The 18,826-nt window shown below is 39.6% G+C and overlaps 1 protein-coding gene across 1 annotated transcript; it reads left to right on the plus strand.

Moving 5' to 3' along the window:
* The first annotated feature begins 1,540 nt into the window (after positions 1-1,540).
* tamalin (trafficking regulator and scaffold protein tamalin) lies at positions 1,541-18,823 on the plus strand. Its single transcript, XM_074681684.1, has 8 exons — positions 1,541-1,912; positions 4,823-4,875; positions 8,054-8,108; positions 11,870-11,972; positions 12,998-13,091; positions 15,061-15,127; positions 16,207-16,273; positions 18,077-18,823. Exons 1-8 carry the CDS (start codon positions 1,709-1,711, stop codon positions 18,556-18,558), a joined length of 1,125 nt encoding a protein of 374 aa, XP_074537785.1. The 5' UTR covers positions 1,541-1,708; the 3' UTR covers positions 18,559-18,823.
* Positions 18,824-18,826: the final 3 nt, after the last annotated feature.

The following is an 18,826-nucleotide window of genomic DNA, read 5'->3' on the forward strand; positions in this document are numbered from 1 at the left end:
TTAAGCCTTTTTGTTTTCAAAGCGAGGATCTCTACTCAGGATAAATATATTTATTACTTCTGAGCCATGTTACCTCTTATTTTAAGAGGGATTCATCTTCCAGCAACAAGTGGTGCCTTCATGATCTGTTGAAAAAAATGATGACTCCTGCTTTGATGGCATACTGTAACTTTGGATACTTTGCCAGAAGCACAGCTGTTGCTGCTCAGAGTGATTTGCGCAGCTGTTTAGATATAAAAGAAGACTCCAAATTAAAACAGTATGTCAGACATGTGTCTCAGATCAGCTTCATCTCACTGATGTGTAAATATAGATCTTAAGAATTTAAAAATGCTCAGCGTTTCAGCACTCATAATGAAAATTTACAGAAAAAGTCTTGAGTCATTAAATATTAGATGTTTGTGTTTGGATGTCCTTGAAAACACTATTTATCATCAAAGCGTAGGCCTACTGTCTGAGATCTAGCAAATTGCTATTGGGTAGTAAGTTCACCAAGAACCAAAGTACATGCACTTTGATGTGAGAATTGTCAAATATATATATATATTTTTTTTTTTAAAGTGGCATTAATACAATCATTTTGGGTGCATAATCACAATCATAAATCAAAGCTATCCAGGTTATGAATCAGCTAATTTGGAAATGTTGAAAAACTAAGTTGAAAAAAGTGAAAAACAGAAAATTTGACATAGAGAGCTTGTCAGTGTCAGGAAAAGATCTTAACTGTACAGCAGCCCTAAAGTGAAATTCATAAAAAAAAAAAAAAAAAAAAAAAAAACTTTAAGTCAACAACAACATCCAGGTTATAAAACAGCTAATTTGGAAAATGTTGAAAAACTAAGTTGAAAAAGATGAAAAACAGAAAATTTAACATAGAGAGCTCTTCAGTGTCAGGTAAAGATCTCAACTGTATGGTAGCCCTCAAGTGAAATTCATTAAAAAAAGAACAAACAAAGAAAGCTCATAACAAGAAAGAAAAAAATAGGATTTGTTTTCTCAATTGTGTTTTTTTGTGTTTTCTTTTTGTGTATTTCTTTTTTTGTTGTTGCTATATTCTAATTTTTGTTGTCTTTTGTCTTTTTTATTTGTGCCTTTTCCCTTTTGTTTTTGAGTGTTCCTTCTAATTTTGTTTTCTTTTTGATATTGTGTTCAAATTTTCTGTTGTCTTGTTTGTCTTTGTGTTTCTTTTATTTTTTCATTTATTTGTCGTTTTCGTGTTTTACACTTCTAGCCACCAAACTAATGTCAACAGTCATTATTTGGTCAAATGAAAGAAATGTTTGTTGGAAACGCATTTTGAAAAACTTTCTAACTTTTGTCTGACCAAATATTCATCTTAATTTTTCGAGACTTGTGTACTTTTTACAGTTTTGATTTCTCTGTTTCTTCTATTTCTTTTTAAAAAAAAAAACACTATTTTCTAAGCACTCATCAAATGAAAAATCAGTTTACGGAAAGTGAAACAGAAACGCCCGAGCCGGTCATGAAGGCAGCATAAAGGATGCACGTCAACACTGCTATTGGCACTCATCTGTGTCCTTCATGGCGCAGTCCCCGCCCCCAGCCTATTCAGAAGAAACACTGAAGTGACTTTGTAATTCAGCGGACTCCACGTTGAGGCTCAAACACGACCCGGCAGCATCTGTGTGACTCTCCTCTCTGAAGTGAAGGAAAACAAGTCCGTACCTCAACTTTCTGTGAGCTCAACATGACGTTCAGGAGGCTGAAGAAGGTGAACTCAAGCGGGCCAGACTCCACTGGACCCGCATCCCAAGACACCGACATTTATTTCCCCTCTTCAAAGTCGGACAGCTGCAGGACCAGAGACTTACCACCGACACAAACCACCGAGGTTTACAACTACAAGACGCTGGCGTACTCTGGAGGGACTCTGCCCAGGAACTTTAAGAAGGTAAGAAAGAGTTCATTCAACAGTTTTTAAACCGTTTTTCATTCACTGAGTCTCTCTGCATGAATGCATCACCATCTTCTGTCGACAAGTGCTAATAAATGGTCTCAGATTATCCTAATTGTCCTAATTGTTCATAGGAGACTTCCTCAATATCACATTTTCTGTAATATTCTGCGACAGACAGTTTATTTTTGCCACATTTATGAGCAGAAGTCACGTTTTTAGTAGCATTCAACAGGTCGTAGGTGGGTTTACCTGCAAAATAAAGATTGTGTAGAATACAGCAAGACAGTCCCAGTTGAAAATCTTCAAGAAAGACAAGTTGCTTATTATCAATTGTATGCAATTAAACAAGAAGAGAGTTGTTTTTTTTGGCCCTATAGATCATGTTTTTCTTATCTTTTTGTATATTGTCCTTGGTAAAAGTAGAACATCCTTTGTAAAATGGTAAGAAAACTCACAAACTTCAGGTTTAAACTCTGATGAAATAAGTTAAAGCTCTCTTACTGTCATTTTTCCAAAGTCATATTTTTGCAAAATGAATTATTGAGCTTATATTTAGCAAAAAAAAAAAAAAAGTGAAGAAAGTCATGAGTTTTGATCGTGGATTTGGAGCATGTTTTGTCATGTTCACAATGGACAATAATGGAGGATATTAAAACTGCTTTATGATAAGTTTTTCTTAACTTAGTGACAGAAGAACGAAGTTGTTTTCTTGTTTATTAGCATGAAATCAAGCAAAGCGCCATCTTCAGTTTTCAGTAGTGTTTTTTGTTGGCGTTTGTGTTTTTTTGAGACGACACAAAGAGGATTTGATGTGTACTAACGGCCAGACAGTGTCTGAACTTTATATAACCTGATCTGAAAGTTGAAGTCTGAAGTTCTGAGGATCTTGTGAGTCTTGTGAGTCTGAAATTGTTGCCCTCAGTGTATCAGCAGAGGGCATCTCACTGAGGGCAACAGTAGCCCAGCAGGGGGGCAATTGAGGACCACCCAATCACTGGATTGGACTGCTGCGTCAGGCACACTAAGGTCACACACGGTTTATCATATGAAGACTGAGCGATGAGGAGCAACAAGTGGTGAAAGTGAAAGAGATTTTAACCTCTTACATAAGAAAATCACAGAAAAATGAAGATACCATCTGAATCTTGATTTGAGCTAAAGCACAGAGGCTAATGAGAGCCATCGACCTTCTGATTGGATTTTTAGATCACACGATAATTATCTTGTTAAACTAGTTTAGATTTTTTCAAAGATAAATTATCCTGTTATCTTGGGAAAACAAGATTTTTTACCCCCAACATAAAAAGAGAATTAAGGTGATGGAAAATAGAGTGCATTAAATCATGACTCTTTGGGGCTTCCGTAGAAACATGCTACAATACACAACAAAAGCTTGAGCAAAATGAGACATAAACTCATCTTAACATTCTTCAGTTTTTAAACAATGGACGGCAAAAGACTCAAACTTTCAATAACAGTCACTCAACTTTGTCTCTTAAAGGGATATTCTGACATTTTAAACATGGAGTTAAGACTGGTGCTTTGACGATTATTTTCTAGATTAAGACACTAGTTTTAGGTCTTATATAAGTCAGATGTGTTATGAAACATGCCCATAACTGTATCTAGATCCTAAAAATATTCTGTTTACGCACATAGAGAAGTAACAACTTCATAAATAGATCACTTTGAGGAAGCAGTGACACGAAACTTTGACTTCTATCAAATGGAAGAACTGAGACTTGTGTCAGATTAATCGAGAAGTGAACAGCTAATGGATGATTTACAGACGGTTTACCCTGACTGAAGATAATCTAATCTGTGCTAATCAAATCAAACATTTAAACCTGATAACAGCCTCTTTGACTGGATCAGTTAAACCTAACCGAAGAGCAGACGTCCAGACTGACTCTCTTTTCTTCACAAGTTGGTCCACTTCATGGCTCATCATGTACTTTATCCTGGCTGTCTTCCCTCTAATAAAGCTTGTTTGAATTTGATTTGAAATGTCCCTTTAACTTGAGTTTATGGGCAAAGTGGACACCCCAGTTGGACCCAGTTTGTACAGTAACAGAGGCACATTATCCTTATCCTACATACATATACATAAGCGTCCAGCGGCTGCAGTGAAGGGCTACAACAGAGCATTGTGCGCACACATGCTCAGGGATCCTGCTCCAGACGCCCCCGTCTGTCGGCCTCTGTGGGATTTTGGGAATAAATGCACTCATTGAGGCTTTGACGGGACAATTCTGTAAGTGTTGGGATTTAAAGAAAGCAACATTTTACTACCAGAGAGACTTTCTCACAAAGCGGCCTTTCATACACGCTGCATTTGAACATGATTGAGTCGGAACAGACGAGGATTGATAGTGAGTGATTTAGTGGACAGATGCCTTCCTTGTTTACACAGCCAGGTAGGGCCGGGTCCTGACCTGATGTTGACTTAAGTTTTCATTCAATGTCTTTATTGTAAACGGCTCAGCTTTCACCGTCGTGTCTTATTTGTTTCTTTGAATAGATTAGAGTCAACACGCAGCGCTCCTGGGCCTGACTTTGAGACAGGTCAACACTTTCAGAGCTGAAGGAGCGGCTTGTTTTTGTGATATGTGGGTTAAATTTAGGTGCTTTTTTTGGGACTGCTTGAGGTAAACAAAGAGAAGACTGACACGCATTTCTAGTTTCACTCCTCATGTTTTCATGCTGACGTAATGGCCCAGTAGCTTAAAAACACACTGAACGGCACACGTGTGGTGTCAGGACCAGCTCTACCAGTTGAAGAAGCACTGATGTGTGCTGTAGGTGTGTCGGGAAATGTTGTTCTGGGGGAATCCCTCGTGAGTAATCCTTATTTTGACATCACGCAGGTATCTGACACGCTCCTTGTTTCTGTTCTCCTCACAGGGCGGTGGGCTGCAGAAGTGGAAACCCCTCACGGTGACGCCTGAACCACAGAGGTAAAATCCCTCACGATGTCTTTATTCCCTCTTCTTTTCTCAATGGCAGCGTCTTCTTTGTATCTCAGAATCACCCGCCTACATTGGTAGTCAGAGCATGAATGATGAGGTTTTGTTCTGAATTTTAATGCACCTCTCACGAGTGATGCTCTTTCGATGACGTCCCTGTCACTGATACAGACCCTCTTACTGTACTCTCAGACGTGATGTCCGGCTCACAGCTGGACACAGAAGAAGTCCTGTGTGGCTTACAGAGATAACTTGTTGTTCAGTTTATATAAGGGCATAAAGCTTCTGTTCTTCCTGTCTCAGCCGGGTCCTTTAGTTTGAAGTTAGGGACTGAAAATCATTTTATAAAACCTTTTTATTATCATGGTTACCTTTCACCAATAAGATAAAGTAATCCTTTATTTGTTTTAAAACGGGGACAACTTAAGCTGAATGGGGATAAACTGGCTCTTGCATCCATGCAAATGTTGAGGCATGATTGGGATGAAGCTTGACCAAAGAACATGTTGCAGTACCACTTTTGACCACTTGGCTGTGACTTAGATATGACTTCCTGTTGACAGTAGGTGAGTGCTGTAATTTAAAGTGCTCTCACATTGTGACACTTAACATGCGAACCTTATAGTCCAGATCCAATTAAGGTTTGCATGTTGTTGCAAAAATCGTCAACAAATCAGTCTTCCCTAGCCTCTCCCATTAAGATACAAAAAATCCTTCAAAAGCTCTTCATCGTCAATGTGTCTCAAAGTAAATTTGAAGATGATCCGAAAAAAACTCTTGGCTGAGTTCCATCAAATGCAGACGCTTTGAATCGTCAAAAGCCAACATTTACCTCAAATTCCTGAAACTTCCTGTTTGGGGTTCAGTTTGGTCAGAAGAGACTGTTTTGTAGGTCTTGGCATGATAGGCACCAGAATTCTGGCACATAAGTTAAAGCAGCTGGAGGGGCTGAGTTTTAGTGCTGGGGTGGCCAACCTATACAGGAGCCGCATGTGGCTCTTTGCCTTTTAGCGTGCGGCTCCTCGATCCATTCATAAAAATATATATGTAGTTAAGAGTAGTGGTGTGCTGATCAATCTAAAATATTGATATACTGATGCCAACGTTGGGATCAGTGTTGATAAATGTTTGGGTGTACAGGCTGATTCTTAAGCTTCAGTTTCTCTTCTCTAGTACGAATTTAAAGTCACAAACAAACACAGTAAATCTCCCTTCTTTAAAATTGGAAATTTATTGATTTTCATTTTATGTCATGTCGTTTATGTGTGAGAGGAAGTGTGTTTGTAAGACCCTGTTTGTGACGTGGCTCTTTGTAGTACCACGGTCATTTTTGTGGCTCTTGGTCTCTGACTGGTTGGCCACCCCCGCTTTAGTGGCTTGGGGGCGCTGTTTAAAATAAAACAATATAATAAGGAGACATGTATCGATTGATCGGTGCCGATTTCCTTAATTTTGGGGGATCAGTGATTGGCCCATCCTTACATATGAAATTGATCTCATATACCTCCAGGAAGGTCTGACAGCCAGCCATTGTTGCTTTTTGCTCTGAGACCTAAAACTCAGGACACTTTATTGGTTGTTTAAGTTAAAACGTAAAGATTTTATTGTTTCACAGGTATTGCTCAATGATTTTCAATAAAATAAGACAGTAACATTAAAGGTATATTTTGTCAGTTAGTAAAAATGAAAATAAAAATTGGTATCGGCCCAAATTGGAATCAGCAGATCAGGCTTTTTGAAGATCGATGCACTCCTAATAATAAGTGTAACCTAACAACTAATTAAATAACTAACAACTAACTAATAACATTGAATAAAATGTATGAAGCTTAGATAGTGTAAAAGTGTTTACTGACGGTTATATAGTCCGACTGCAGCTGGAGGAAAAGACCTGAGGTTAAAAGATAGATCTTAAAAGCAGGATGTATTTAAGGTAGATTTTACTTTGCAGTCTGACGACAGGTCTTGGAAATCCTTTGGGTCTCCATCATTAATCCAAGTGATGCCAAACATATGGTGTACTCTTTAATTTTAATTGAACCCTTGTAATGTTTTAGCTTCGGACATAAAAATCTCCTCCTTTGGAAAAAGCCTTAAGCAACATTTAGCAGAATAAACTTAGTATAAACAGCAAACAATTTTCGTAAGTCTGTTTAAATCATTGTATAATCATCTGGATATACAGTTACCAGTTTCTGTGATGGTGAATCCACCAGTGTGCACAAGCTTTTTAATCAAAATGATATATTTAAAGCTAAAATACAATTTATGTTGTGATCAGTGAATTTTGTTTTTACAAGAAGTGGATAAAACAGTAAAGCACATTATTATTTTTTAATTTCCAAAGTCTGGTTATTTACTTTCATTCCTGAACAGAAAACTTTGTTATAGTGGTTGTTTGTTATTCTTGATCCATTTCTGACTTCTTGGAGAATTCCAGTTTTTCTGTCTGAAATTTGAATCTAGTTTGAAGCTCCTCACTCCCATTCCAAATTAAGAGCAGGGAAAGAAAGACTTTTGAGTTAAAGCACCTCATGATGTTATTCTCGTTTTTGTGACAGGTGGTCTGATGAATGTGTCAAGCACTGTATAACTCTTTGTTACTGTTAGCTCAGAAAGAGACTTTGGTACCTACAAAAGTAGCAGCTCTACTTTCACGATTCTACAGCAGCAAAGAAGGGACACACTTCTAACACACAAGTTTGTAGACAGATAAGAAAGAGTTGAACTCATCCAGAGCTTGTTTGCATCAATTCTTAACCGTAAGTTAGTTCAGAAACGTTTCAGAAATGGTGTAAAATAAATCTCCTTTTTCAAAGCTGCAAAATTCTAAACATTGATCTGAATTGAATCACAAAAAAAGAAAAATGTTCCCTTTTAGAAATGGTCATTGAGTGTATTTGGCATTTTTGTTTGAAAAACATCTAAACAACTTATCAGTTATCCAAATAGTTTGTTTAGTTTGTGTTTTATCATCACAGCTCTGACTTTGTTCGGCTCTTTCCTCCATACTTTCACATGATTAACTCAGATGTGGTTTCTCTTGTAGATATAAATCGACCTCGGCCATTTTTGTCACACAGCTTGTGTTATTTTCACAGGTGTGCTGGAAAGATGCAAAAAATAGAGTTTGCTGATGTAAAACTGACCCAGTTTCTCTGTTTTCCAGGAAGGTGGTGGTCCTGGAAAAAAACGAGGAGGAGTCGTTTGGTTTCGAGATCCAGGTAAGAGGATTACAGGCGACATATTGGGAGAAGGCGGGGATGATGGGGGTCTTAACCTCGTGAGTGCTATTTAACAGGATTTCCCTGCTCAGCCACGTCTCTGTCAGAGGATGATGATGCCTGAGTGACTGAAGCGTGTACATCTTATCCTGTAAATCTCTTAATCCCTGCGTTTTCCAGCGAGGTTGAAAGGTCGCTCATCAGTCAGAAACTCCCTGATTTCAGTCTCATGACTCCAGAAAAATGGGGATGATGTTTTTTTTTCTCTCAGCTTGTATATTTTTAGCCGTGCGGTCGCCTCACACGCCTCCATGTCATACCTGTTTGCTTCTCAGCGTGCAGACGTTTCACACATTTGACCTCAGTATCTGTGAGATCTCTGCAGCCGCCCTCGAGCGCCGCCTCACAATGTTGGCTCTGTTCTGCTGAAGACTCAAATAGTTTTTCGTGAAATGCGTAAATATGGATCAGGTTTGTTTGAGTTTCTGGATGCAGAAGTCTTTGCGCTGAGGAAGAGACATATTGTTCTGTTTGTGTTGGATGGAGGCTCCCGCCCTTCCTGTGCGCCTGTAGCTGAGGGGAAGTGAGCTCATGAGGAGCGTTTTGGGGGTCAGCTGAGAGAAGAAGAAATAGACATGAGTTCCTTTTCGTCCTTTGCTTCCTTCACTGAATGATACGTTAATCCAGCGCCAGCATGTAAATGTTGATATTTGCATTTCGGCCATATTTGCATGCCTGTGTGTTTGTCTTTCCAGCTGCTGAGAAGGAAGCAGCAAACAGGCTGATCGAAACTTTCCATAAGAGACGCTTCTCCAAGCTGGATTTTATTTTTCAGTCGAAACGCTCGACTGCAACAGACGGAAAGTTTGAAATCCTATTTTTATGAGACAGACTTTGGAGCTGTCAGTTGAGGGAGAGGCCCGGTGGAGTTTCAGGCTCTGTCTCGTTCGTGCGACGGGGGGAAGTTCATCTTTGTTCTTTGGTGACCTTCAGCAGAGAGACAGTGGTGACTGAAATGAGGAAGAGCATGCAAATACACGTGGAAGTCTGAACAAACGTTACCAAGGCAACAAAATATTTGTTACATCAGGAGCAGGTGTTCTGTCACGGAGATGATCTGCATCAAAGTGTTTCATATTAAGCTGTGGGGACACTGCCGGTTAAGAATCAGCCATCTGCTAACCTTTCTGCTGTTTTATTATTTCATGACAACAAACACAGAGCTTTTATTTTTCTGGACAGTAAGTCATGAGGTATTTCAGTATTCATTTATTTTATTCAGCTTTAATTTGTGGAATATTCATGATCAGAAAAATACTAGAAAAGCATATTGTGATTGTCACGCAACACTTTAGTCCTACTTTAATGTTATACTCCCTTTCAGCAGACTGTCTGCTACAATTTGGTGTTAGTTGCAGGTTTGTACAATCATTTGTTACCTGACAGCGTTGAAAATTATGATGACCCAGTACATATTTCATATTCCAGATCTTAGTATCCAGAATATTGCCAGGATCTGGATCGTACTTTTACATCTGTCAGAAATTATCGTGACCTTGTCTTGGACTGTTTTTTAAAGCAATCCGACCATTTATGGTGGAGTTATATACACATATGGTGAAAACGGCCCTGTCTCAAAATGATAAAGAATCCTTCAAAAAGTCCTGGATCCAGACAGTGATCCGGATCACCTCCAAAATTTAATCACTTCTTCCTAATCCCATTTTAAACATGTCCTGAAAATTTCATCAAGATCTGTTTGTATTTTAAAGTTGTCAAGCAGTTTCTCTCTAAACTTTGTATTTATGATGATAGAAGTCCAGTTATCTTTTTATGACGAGGTTTACTGTATTCGTTTGCATATAACGGCTTTTTTGCTTTTTTTTTTGGCCTTAAGTTTGTCAGGAAATTCCCCCAGGTATGATATCTGAAAAGTGAAATAAACTTCTTATCAGATTTCCCAAACATCCATTTCCAATCTGTGTTTAGTTCACAACATCGTCCTCAACAAATGGACCAGACTTTTTAATATCATCATTCCTTGAAACAGTACGGATATCTGTAGACATATTGAAAGAGACATATATCATTGTGTTTTACTTCCACTTTATTTCACCTGACAGATTCTTAAATTATGTTATTTAACCAGGAATTTAAACTCAATAGGATATAAGATTCCTTTTTCAAGAGTTTCCTGACCAAGACAGGGCCATCATACTTACAATTTTGAATCAATAGAACAGCACCTTAAAGTCACCAAGTGAAACCTGTTCATTTACCTGAGGTTCTGAATCAGATTTCACTAAAATTAATTTGACCATTAGCTCCATATCATCTTCATTAGTGAGTGGCTTTTACATCATAAGAAGTTTGCTTTGTTTGTGAAAATGCTATCAACGAATCCAAAGAAAACCGTGGAGTGAAACTAAAACGAAAGAGATTTAAAGACAGAGTTTGAGAAACAAAATGATCAGACATTTAATGAAGGATGCTCAAAGATAACACTTTAACCCTATATCAGCTAAGTATCATAGGCTTTTTTATTAGTTTGGCCTGAAAACAATCAGAGATCATACCTCAAAAGCTCATCTCGTCATCCTTCAGGAGCTGTTTGTGTTTTTTGGCTGGTCCAAATGATTGAAGAGTTACGGTAATGAGAACAGCTTGCATCAATTGTTTTTTCCTGTGATGGCGTTTCATATGGATTTGTGCAGTGCTGCCCTTTGGGATTTGTAAAGTTTTCTGAATCTGAATACCCCAGATATCACCATAAAGTTCTTCTGTAACGAGTCATTTGAACATTCTCTCTTGCCCAACTAGTCAAAGGTTTACGGTAATTTAAAGAGCCTTAAATGCTGGTGCTTCCATTGTGTTTTAATGTACAGCCTACATTTACAGAGACTTCAGTCCTTGTCACCAATAGGAATCTTCTGCTCTCTGAGAGAGACATTTCAGGTGGTTTCAAACCAAGTTGCTTTTCCTTTCTTTTGTTTGGTTTGTTAGGAAGTTCCCTGGACTGTTTCTGAGATACAGCAAAGGGACAGTGACTCTCCTATGGTTTAGAAGTTTTGCAAAATATACCTAAAACAATGTGGGGATGCAGTTTAAAATTTCAAAACTTGAATGTTTTTAACTTCAGTGAAATCTAATGAGCCTAACATTTCACAGACGCACACCTCGGTCCATTAATTTAACGATATTTACATGCACAGTATGAGTCTTCAGTAGTTCCTTTCTGGGCTTACTCAAAAACAAAGTCTTATCTCATCAGAACAAACCTGTCAAAAATAAAGGTTGAATAAAAAAGAAAATCCATAAATCTCTCAGAGGAAATTTTAGACTGAAAGGTATCAAACTTGTTGAGTCAGTGTGCAAAGACTCAAACGGCCAAACTTTAGAAGACATCGATACAACTGTTGGATGTAGATTGAGCTTTTTCCTCATGTTTTACAACACAAATGAACTCTGAAATGATTTTCTTACATCTCAAAAAGAAAAGAAAAAAGAAAACTGCAGCAGTTTCTGTTCAATGGGACAAGAGGAACAAAAATCTAACTTACGTACTTCACCCTCTCATTTTACCACATGGCTTCTTCATTCCATCGTCCAGTGGTTTATCTGTGCATCACCACACTGTGACATTGTTTCATAACTTCTGACATCAATCACTTTGTGTCAGACTTTCCCTCAAAGATAAGGAGAGTATTTCTAAAGGTGTTTCAGAGTCTCATCCTCAGTGTGATTCTTCTCTGTCTCCTCAGACGTACAGCCTGCACCATCAGGACCAGAACTCAGTGGAGATGTGCACGTTTGTGTGCAAGGTGCACGAGGACAGCCCGGCGCAGGGAGCAGGACTTAAAGTTGGTGAGTCTTTAATGTTTGTGTTTTGATTTCAGCTCCACTGAAGCTTGAAATAACTTGAAAAAGACTCGTGGAGGTCTCGTCTTGTGCGTTGGCCAGCTGATGCTTGTGTGTCCAACGTCAACAAAGGAAGTGGCGCTGTTTAAGGAAGTACAAATATGACCGTGTCCCACTCATTTTCCAGTTGACAAACAGAGTTAGTAAGTGAGTATTTTAGCACATGTGTCATTGTTAGCTCCTCTCGTCAGTGTGTCAGACAGCAGGAGGGATGAGGGGTTTTATTTTTGTTTGTCAAACATGACTAGTCTCCTTCTGGCTCTTTCTTTGTGAGCCCTCATAGGTAGAAAAAGTCAGCCCCTGTAGTTATTTTAATATAAGTTAGATGAAGAAATATCTTTGAGGTGCGATGTAGCTCTGTGCCGCGGTCACTTCTCTTCTATAAATTCTCACTCTTGTGGCTGTTCAGTCTCACGCAAGTCTTCGTCTACGTCTGTGTGTCTAAAGAAGCAGAAGTAAGACGGTAGTTCTCAGACTCTTCTGCCGCCTCCTCCTTCCTCCATCAAATGCTGCACATGTCACTTCAGTTTCACTTCCTACATTCCTCACATGCTCGCTCCATTGTTCCCCGTGTTCTCTGCTGCGGACGCGCTGACTTCATCATCCAAAGCAGCAGATTTCAGGCGGTGCTTTCTCAAAGAGGGAAACAGGCTTTGTGCTGAGGTTCACAAAGGGCAGCTGTCACGCCTCAGAGTCCGTATCACATCTTTTGACCCCAGACACTGAAACTAAACAGTGTGACTCTCCCTGTTAGATACAAAAATAAGGCTCTGACATATTGAAGTCAGATTCTTCCTTCTTGGTTCCCCACATTTGTCCTGCACATGTGTGGAGGCTTCATTTAGAGGCAGAAGTTGGATACAGATTGTAGTAATTGAAGCCAAATTGGATTGAAGAGCATCCCGACCTAAAGGCAGCTGATTTACCCATGTGTTCTTTCTGTGTGTGTGTGTGTGTGTGTGTGTGTGTAGGAGACACCATCGCAAGTGTGAACGAGGCCACAGTGGAAGGATTCAGGCACAAGGAGATCGTGCAGCTCATCCAGGCCTGTGGAAACACTCTAAGGTAAACACAGACCCACAGTGGACGAAGGTTTTCAGATGTCATGTTTGACAGTTTTCTTCAGAGGCTAAATAACATGTAGATTCAAAAGGGGTATTTCTAACTGGAAAGAATTGGTTGTATCAGAGTTATGAGACTCTTTTTGTCCCTTGTTTCCCAAATCCCAAAGGTCAGTTTAGTCATAGATTCATTTTCTTGCAGTAGCAACGTCTCATGCTTTCATATACACTCCTCTGATTAGTTCCAAGATTTAATCATACAAAAGCTGAGAATCATAAACATCCAAACAGAAGAGAGCAGAGTTAGAGAAATAAAGCAAAGTCAGGGTTGATTTGAAAACTGCGGGGCTCCAATGTTTCAGGCGACATTTGGAGCAGATATGCTCTTCATCAAACCATCGCTGCTCTGATAAATTAAAGCGTCTGGAATATTGGAGTCCTGCAGTGAACCATCTTTTTCACTGATCAGTTCCAAAATTTGTCCAAGAATTTGTCCTAGACGTGGGCTTGGCCTAGTTATCAAGTCGTATGCCCATATAGCAGGGTGCTCAGGTTCACCTCTAGCCTGAGCCACGTGTTTCACACTCTCTGTTCCTGTTTCCATCTCTGAAAAAAGCTGTGAAAGCTCAAAAACACAACAACAGAAATATTTTGTCCACAGCTCAGATGCTCTGGTGGTTTAAGTTGTACCTTAAGATGTTTGCCCTCGAGCCAATCACCCTCAACTCTTACCCCTCTATCTCAGGGCTATTCAGTTAAAAACTTGGTTGGGCTGGATTTTCAGACTAAGGAAAAGCTGCTGGGCCATACATTTTTAGCAGCTACATTAAGCTGCTGTGGTTTTCTCCTGAGCTTTGTGAGTGTCCTTTATCGTAGTAAAGCCCCAGTTGTAAGACGCAGTCAAACTCTGAATTTTAGCTGACCCCTCATGAGATCCCTCTTGAAACTTTGTCCAAAGTGCAGCACGTTTTTCAGTGTGGTGTCTTCGGACATTATAATCCTTCAGCATTGCAACAAGTCCCAATCACTTGGCAGCTGCTTTCAGGCCACTCGCATAAGTTTGGTTTCATCTACCCCAAACTCAGCCTATCATACAGAGCAGCATGCAGGTCTGAATTGCTTGTATTAAGTTAAAAAATTTGCCAATGAAACAAGAAAAAAGTCACTTGTATTAAGATATTATTATCTAGTTCCAAGCAAATTTTCTAGCAATTTTTTCTTATTCCATTGGCAGATGTTTTTGCTAGTTACAAGCAGCTCAGACCTCATTTTTGTCTTTGAAAAACTTAAAACAAGGCATTTTCCTGGACTGATAAGTTAAATGTGGCTCAGTTTTTACTTAAAATAAGACAAAAACACTTGATAAGATTTCATTTTTTTGCAGTCGGCATAGCTGACCAATCATATTTCAACACGTGTGAAGATGTCAAGAAGTTTAAAAATGATGAAAACAAACAGTCGTTTGTTAAAGGTTATTTTCCCTAATAAGTGTTTGATTGTTAGTACTGGATGAATGTGGCAGTACAGTTGAGAGGATGTTGAATCAAATGTCTTCCTCTTCCACGTAAAAGATAAAAAGGTCAATTAGCGTGGCGCTGTTAACTGCTAAAAAAGGCATGAGGTAAACCACATCAGAGTGCCAGCCGGGCCTGGACTTTATAGACTGACATCATCAAATTATTCTTACAAGCTGAGTTCATATAAACCAATCTAAGTGGAAATTAGCTCCTTAGGTTGGTCGGTCGCTCATGTGATTAAAGAACTAAGGGATTTGTAATGGAAACTGTATATGTTCCTGATCCTCCCCCCTCTCCCGTAAACCGTTTGACACCAGACCCCTTCCCGTCGTCGCCTCATGAAAAGACTCTTTCATTTGGTCGGACTTGTTTTTTAAATCGCTGTTTTCTGCTCTTGTAGTTTTTACAAGCGCTTCCTGTTATTAATCCAGCTGCCTTCTGTTTTCACATCCACAGACTGGAGACGGTGTACAGCGACACCATCCGGAAAGCAGAGCTGGAAGCCCGGCTGCAGTATCTGAAGGTGAGACTTTCTTTTCTATCCTTTTCTTTTCTTCTTCAGCAGTTTTTTCTTTGACTCAGCCACACACACACAAACACACATTACGTTACATTCTGCATATAGCCATCCTCCCCCTCCCTTCACACCTGTCTCCCCTAGCAGCAGCACCTGTTGCATCAGCAGTTCCTCCAGCCGGCTGCCTGATGGCTGCACACATTCCTGGCTGTGAAGTGGCTCGAGTGAGCGCGCTTTCCCCCCAAGATTACAGCAGCTGTCCCGCTCTAATCCTGCAGCCTCCCAGAGCCACGACACAGCCGCTTCCTGAGACACTAATCCCAGGTTTTTAAAGATTAACGTGGTGATGCTGAACACTTTTCACATGCTGGGATGGTTTCATGCGAGGCTGGTCACAGAAAGTTTATAGTCTGTGTAGAAAGCTAATGTGATGACATAGGTTTTGATAGCATGGCATTAAAACCTAAACCTGTTCACACCCACAGTTAGCTAGGATTCATATTCTTACTACTACTTCCTGTAAACAAGTTCATAAAAACTCCCTGAGCAGAAACCAACAATAGATAAAATGTCTTTTTTTCTGTTTCACTGCTTTGTTTTTCATTAGCTGTACATGCTCTCTTTGCTTTATCGTGATGTAACTCAACCACAGCTGCTTTCTCTTTCACTAACAGCAGCTTTTGGTTAAAAATATGACTGTATTTCTGCTTTTAGATAATCTTTGGTACTTTTTGACAGTATATGATGCAAGAATAACACTGAGTACATCATTTTGAAGCATGAAGAATTAGAAAACTTCTACCTGATGCTAACGCAGCTTCATGTTGATCTCAGATTATTTGCTTTTTTCGCGCTTTTTTCTTTAAACTGCTGTTGAAAATATGTCTCTTTTTTACATTGTCGTAGATTTTGAATTGATCTTAGTGTTATATTGTTTTTTGTAAACATTAGTTGTTTCTTCTTGCGTTCTAACACCCTATCCAGCTTTCCAGCCTTGTATTCATGCTAACGCTAAGTCTTTGTTTCCAGCCTGTGTTGTTTTATTTTTGCAATTTCTTTATTTGTTTCTTTTTCTGTCTCTGCAGCAAACTCTTCATGAGAAATGGGATGAATATCGGTCGCTGATGGTGCAGGAGCAGAGGCTTGTTCATGGTAAGTATTTCAGGATGTAACGGAAAAACCTAACCGTTTAACCGCTTAGTTTGAAGCTAGTATGTAGCTGTGCTCATACGCATGCGCAACGCGAGGCGAAGGCTACAGTGCAACGGTTGTGTTGTTGACATGACGAGCGGAGAAGACAGAGTTAGCGGGTGTACCTGTGGCGTTGAGTCGTTCTGCTCTCTGGGAGCACTTTGGAATAGATTTTAGACCTATTTGGCATTTTTCAAAAATAAAACGACAATTCTTGCGACTGTTCTGTTGTTTGGAGTCTGACGTTAAAGCGTGTTTTGATCGCGTCAATGGGCAGCGTGTGCTAACGTGAGCCCCTCACCTATATCAAACACAGAGACAGTCTTCAACCGCAGCAGACGAAATCACGCTAGTGTGTCTCATTATGGTCACTTCTGCCGGTCCCCAGCCAGGACAAATGAGGGGGGTTGATATTTAGTCGTTAAAAAGACAAACACGGACAAAACAAAGTTAATTTGTTGTTCTAAACATATTTATGACGTCGTGTTTTACCTGCTTTCTGTCTCTCCCACGTTATTTCTCTATCCTACAGAGTCCATGACAATTACATGCTAATGGATTTAGGGCTGCAGCTATTGAATATTTAGTAGTATTCGAGTATTCTACTGAAAATCCCATCGATTAACCGAGTAATCGGATAAAATAAATTTGTTAAAGAGCCGTTATTTTTCAAATGAAACTTTTTCTCTTTAAGAAATAGAATTTTCTGATACAGCATGTCAATAAGAGCACTTGCTTTGGTAGCTCCAAAATCTATAAACACACTTTGACACATTTTTTGTGCCTTGTACATCTCATCAAATGTTGCTGACCCAAATGGCATCCGTTTCATAGAATGACGCATTAGTCTCCAAACTCCAGAAAAGAAGCTTGATTGTTGCTAGTTACTATTTTGTATAAGAGGTAGCTTGAGGGGTCGGAAAACTCTCTTTATATGGCCTCAGCTCTATTTGAAGTACCACTCTTTGATCTTTTTAAAATTAAACGATTCCTCGAGGCGGAGAAAATTACTCAAGTAATTTTTGTAATTGAGTACCTCGAATCATTCGAGGAATCGTTTCAGCTCTAAATGGATTATTATGCAAGTTAGACAGCAGCGTCATTTGGTGACTTTTAGAGACTTCTGAGACAGCCAATAGTGACTTTCCTTACTAAGGAGTTGGCATGTTGAAACTAGTGATGTTTCATTTAGCTTTAATTATGTTTTAAAGGGGAAACAGCCTCATTCTTTCAGGTTTTTCATTACTATACATGAGATAATTGATTAAAAATAATCTGTTAATAGTGGATTGTTAGGGTATATGGTAAAAATAAAGGTGTTCAAATCAACAACAATGTACACCGAACCCTACGAAACCATGATAGAAACCGAACTGTGGATTTTGTTAACCTTTCCATCCTTAATGTTTAGTAATGTCACATTGTTTTGTTTTTACTAGATAATCCTCTGCTAGTCAAAATGTCTTTTGCATGGGTTGTTGAATTCAAGAATCATTCAATAAAAGGATTAAAGCATGTGAAAAGGAGCCAGGTTTAAATCTCATAATCAGTCATTTTCAGTTTTCTTTTTTGCTCATGAGTAGTTCTGTTCCAGTAAGTGATAAACCCAAAGTTAAACTGGAAAAACAACCCTGTTCTCAGAGGAATGCCTCTCACTCGGCCCTCTTCGAATAGTTTCCTTGTTGCCTGTGTTTATTCAGCATTACATAACAGTCAAATTAGTGGTTTTGAACTTTCCTAACTTTGCTTTCTCTTCTTCTTTAGGCATCGTGATGAGTGATGCTGCAGTCTACGAGTCCCTGGAGTCAGCAGGTGTTTACGGAAGCCTTGGCACACCCAGCCCTGCCGCGCAGCGAGCCCTCCGCTGCACTGGCAGCACCAGCAGCAGCGCCAGCTTCCTCAGCACAGCCACCGAGGATGACCCACTCTACCAGACCTGCTTGTACCAGACGGACGGCTGCGTGGATTCAGACAAAACCAGCGCAGACAAAAAGAAAGAGCCGAGGCCAAATCGCCTCCGACCGGCCAGCGAGCTCTTCACCTCAGCCAAGACGCAGCTGACCCGCAGCGCCAGCACTCGCAGCTACATGAAGGGATCTTCATCATCGTCATCCACCTCAGGGGAGAAGCAGGGAGGATTCAACTCGCTGCAGAGGAAACCAAAACAGAAAAGCTTCCGCAGGCGTCTCCTGAAGTTCATCCCTGGATTGAACAAACCGCTGGAGGAGGAGGAGAGCAAACTGTGAGCAGCACGAAGCTCTAAAGACTTAAACCAGCAGAGACTGTAAAAGACTTAAACGCCAAAGAAAAGAGTGCACGCAGCCCCAAAGAGAGAAGAGACCAAAGCGTATGGAGCCTCAAAGCTGTACATAACTTTTGTTTAAATTATTTATTTATTGTTAAATGTCTCTGGTTATGTTCAAAGTGAAGGATTTTTCTGTTTTTTTACTGCATGCACCAACTTTAGTTTGACCCTTTATGACATTTCAGCTCAGTTTGATCCTGTTTTTATCA

The sequence above is a fragment of the Halichoeres trimaculatus genome, unplaced genomic scaffold (genome assembly GCF_033239565.1).
Source record: "Halichoeres trimaculatus isolate MK-OKI-2021-1 unplaced genomic scaffold, fHalTri1.1 fHalTri1_scaffold_11, whole genome shotgun sequence".
NCBI lineage: Eukaryota > Metazoa > Chordata > Actinopteri > Labriformes > Labridae > Halichoeres > Halichoeres trimaculatus.

Coding starts and splice junctions, on each gene's coding strand:
- tamalin (XM_074681684.1), top strand. CDS start 1,709: ATGACGTTCAGGAGGCTGAAGAAGGTGAACTCAAGCGGGCCAGACTCC. Junction 11,973..12,997: donor GGGAGCAGGACTTAAAGTTG/GTGAGTCTTTAA, acceptor GTGTGTGTGTAG/GAGACACCATCGCAAGTGTG. Junction 15,128..16,206: donor CCCGGCTGCAGTATCTGAAG/GTGAGACTTTCT, acceptor CTGTCTCTGCAG/CAAACTCTTCATGAGAAATG.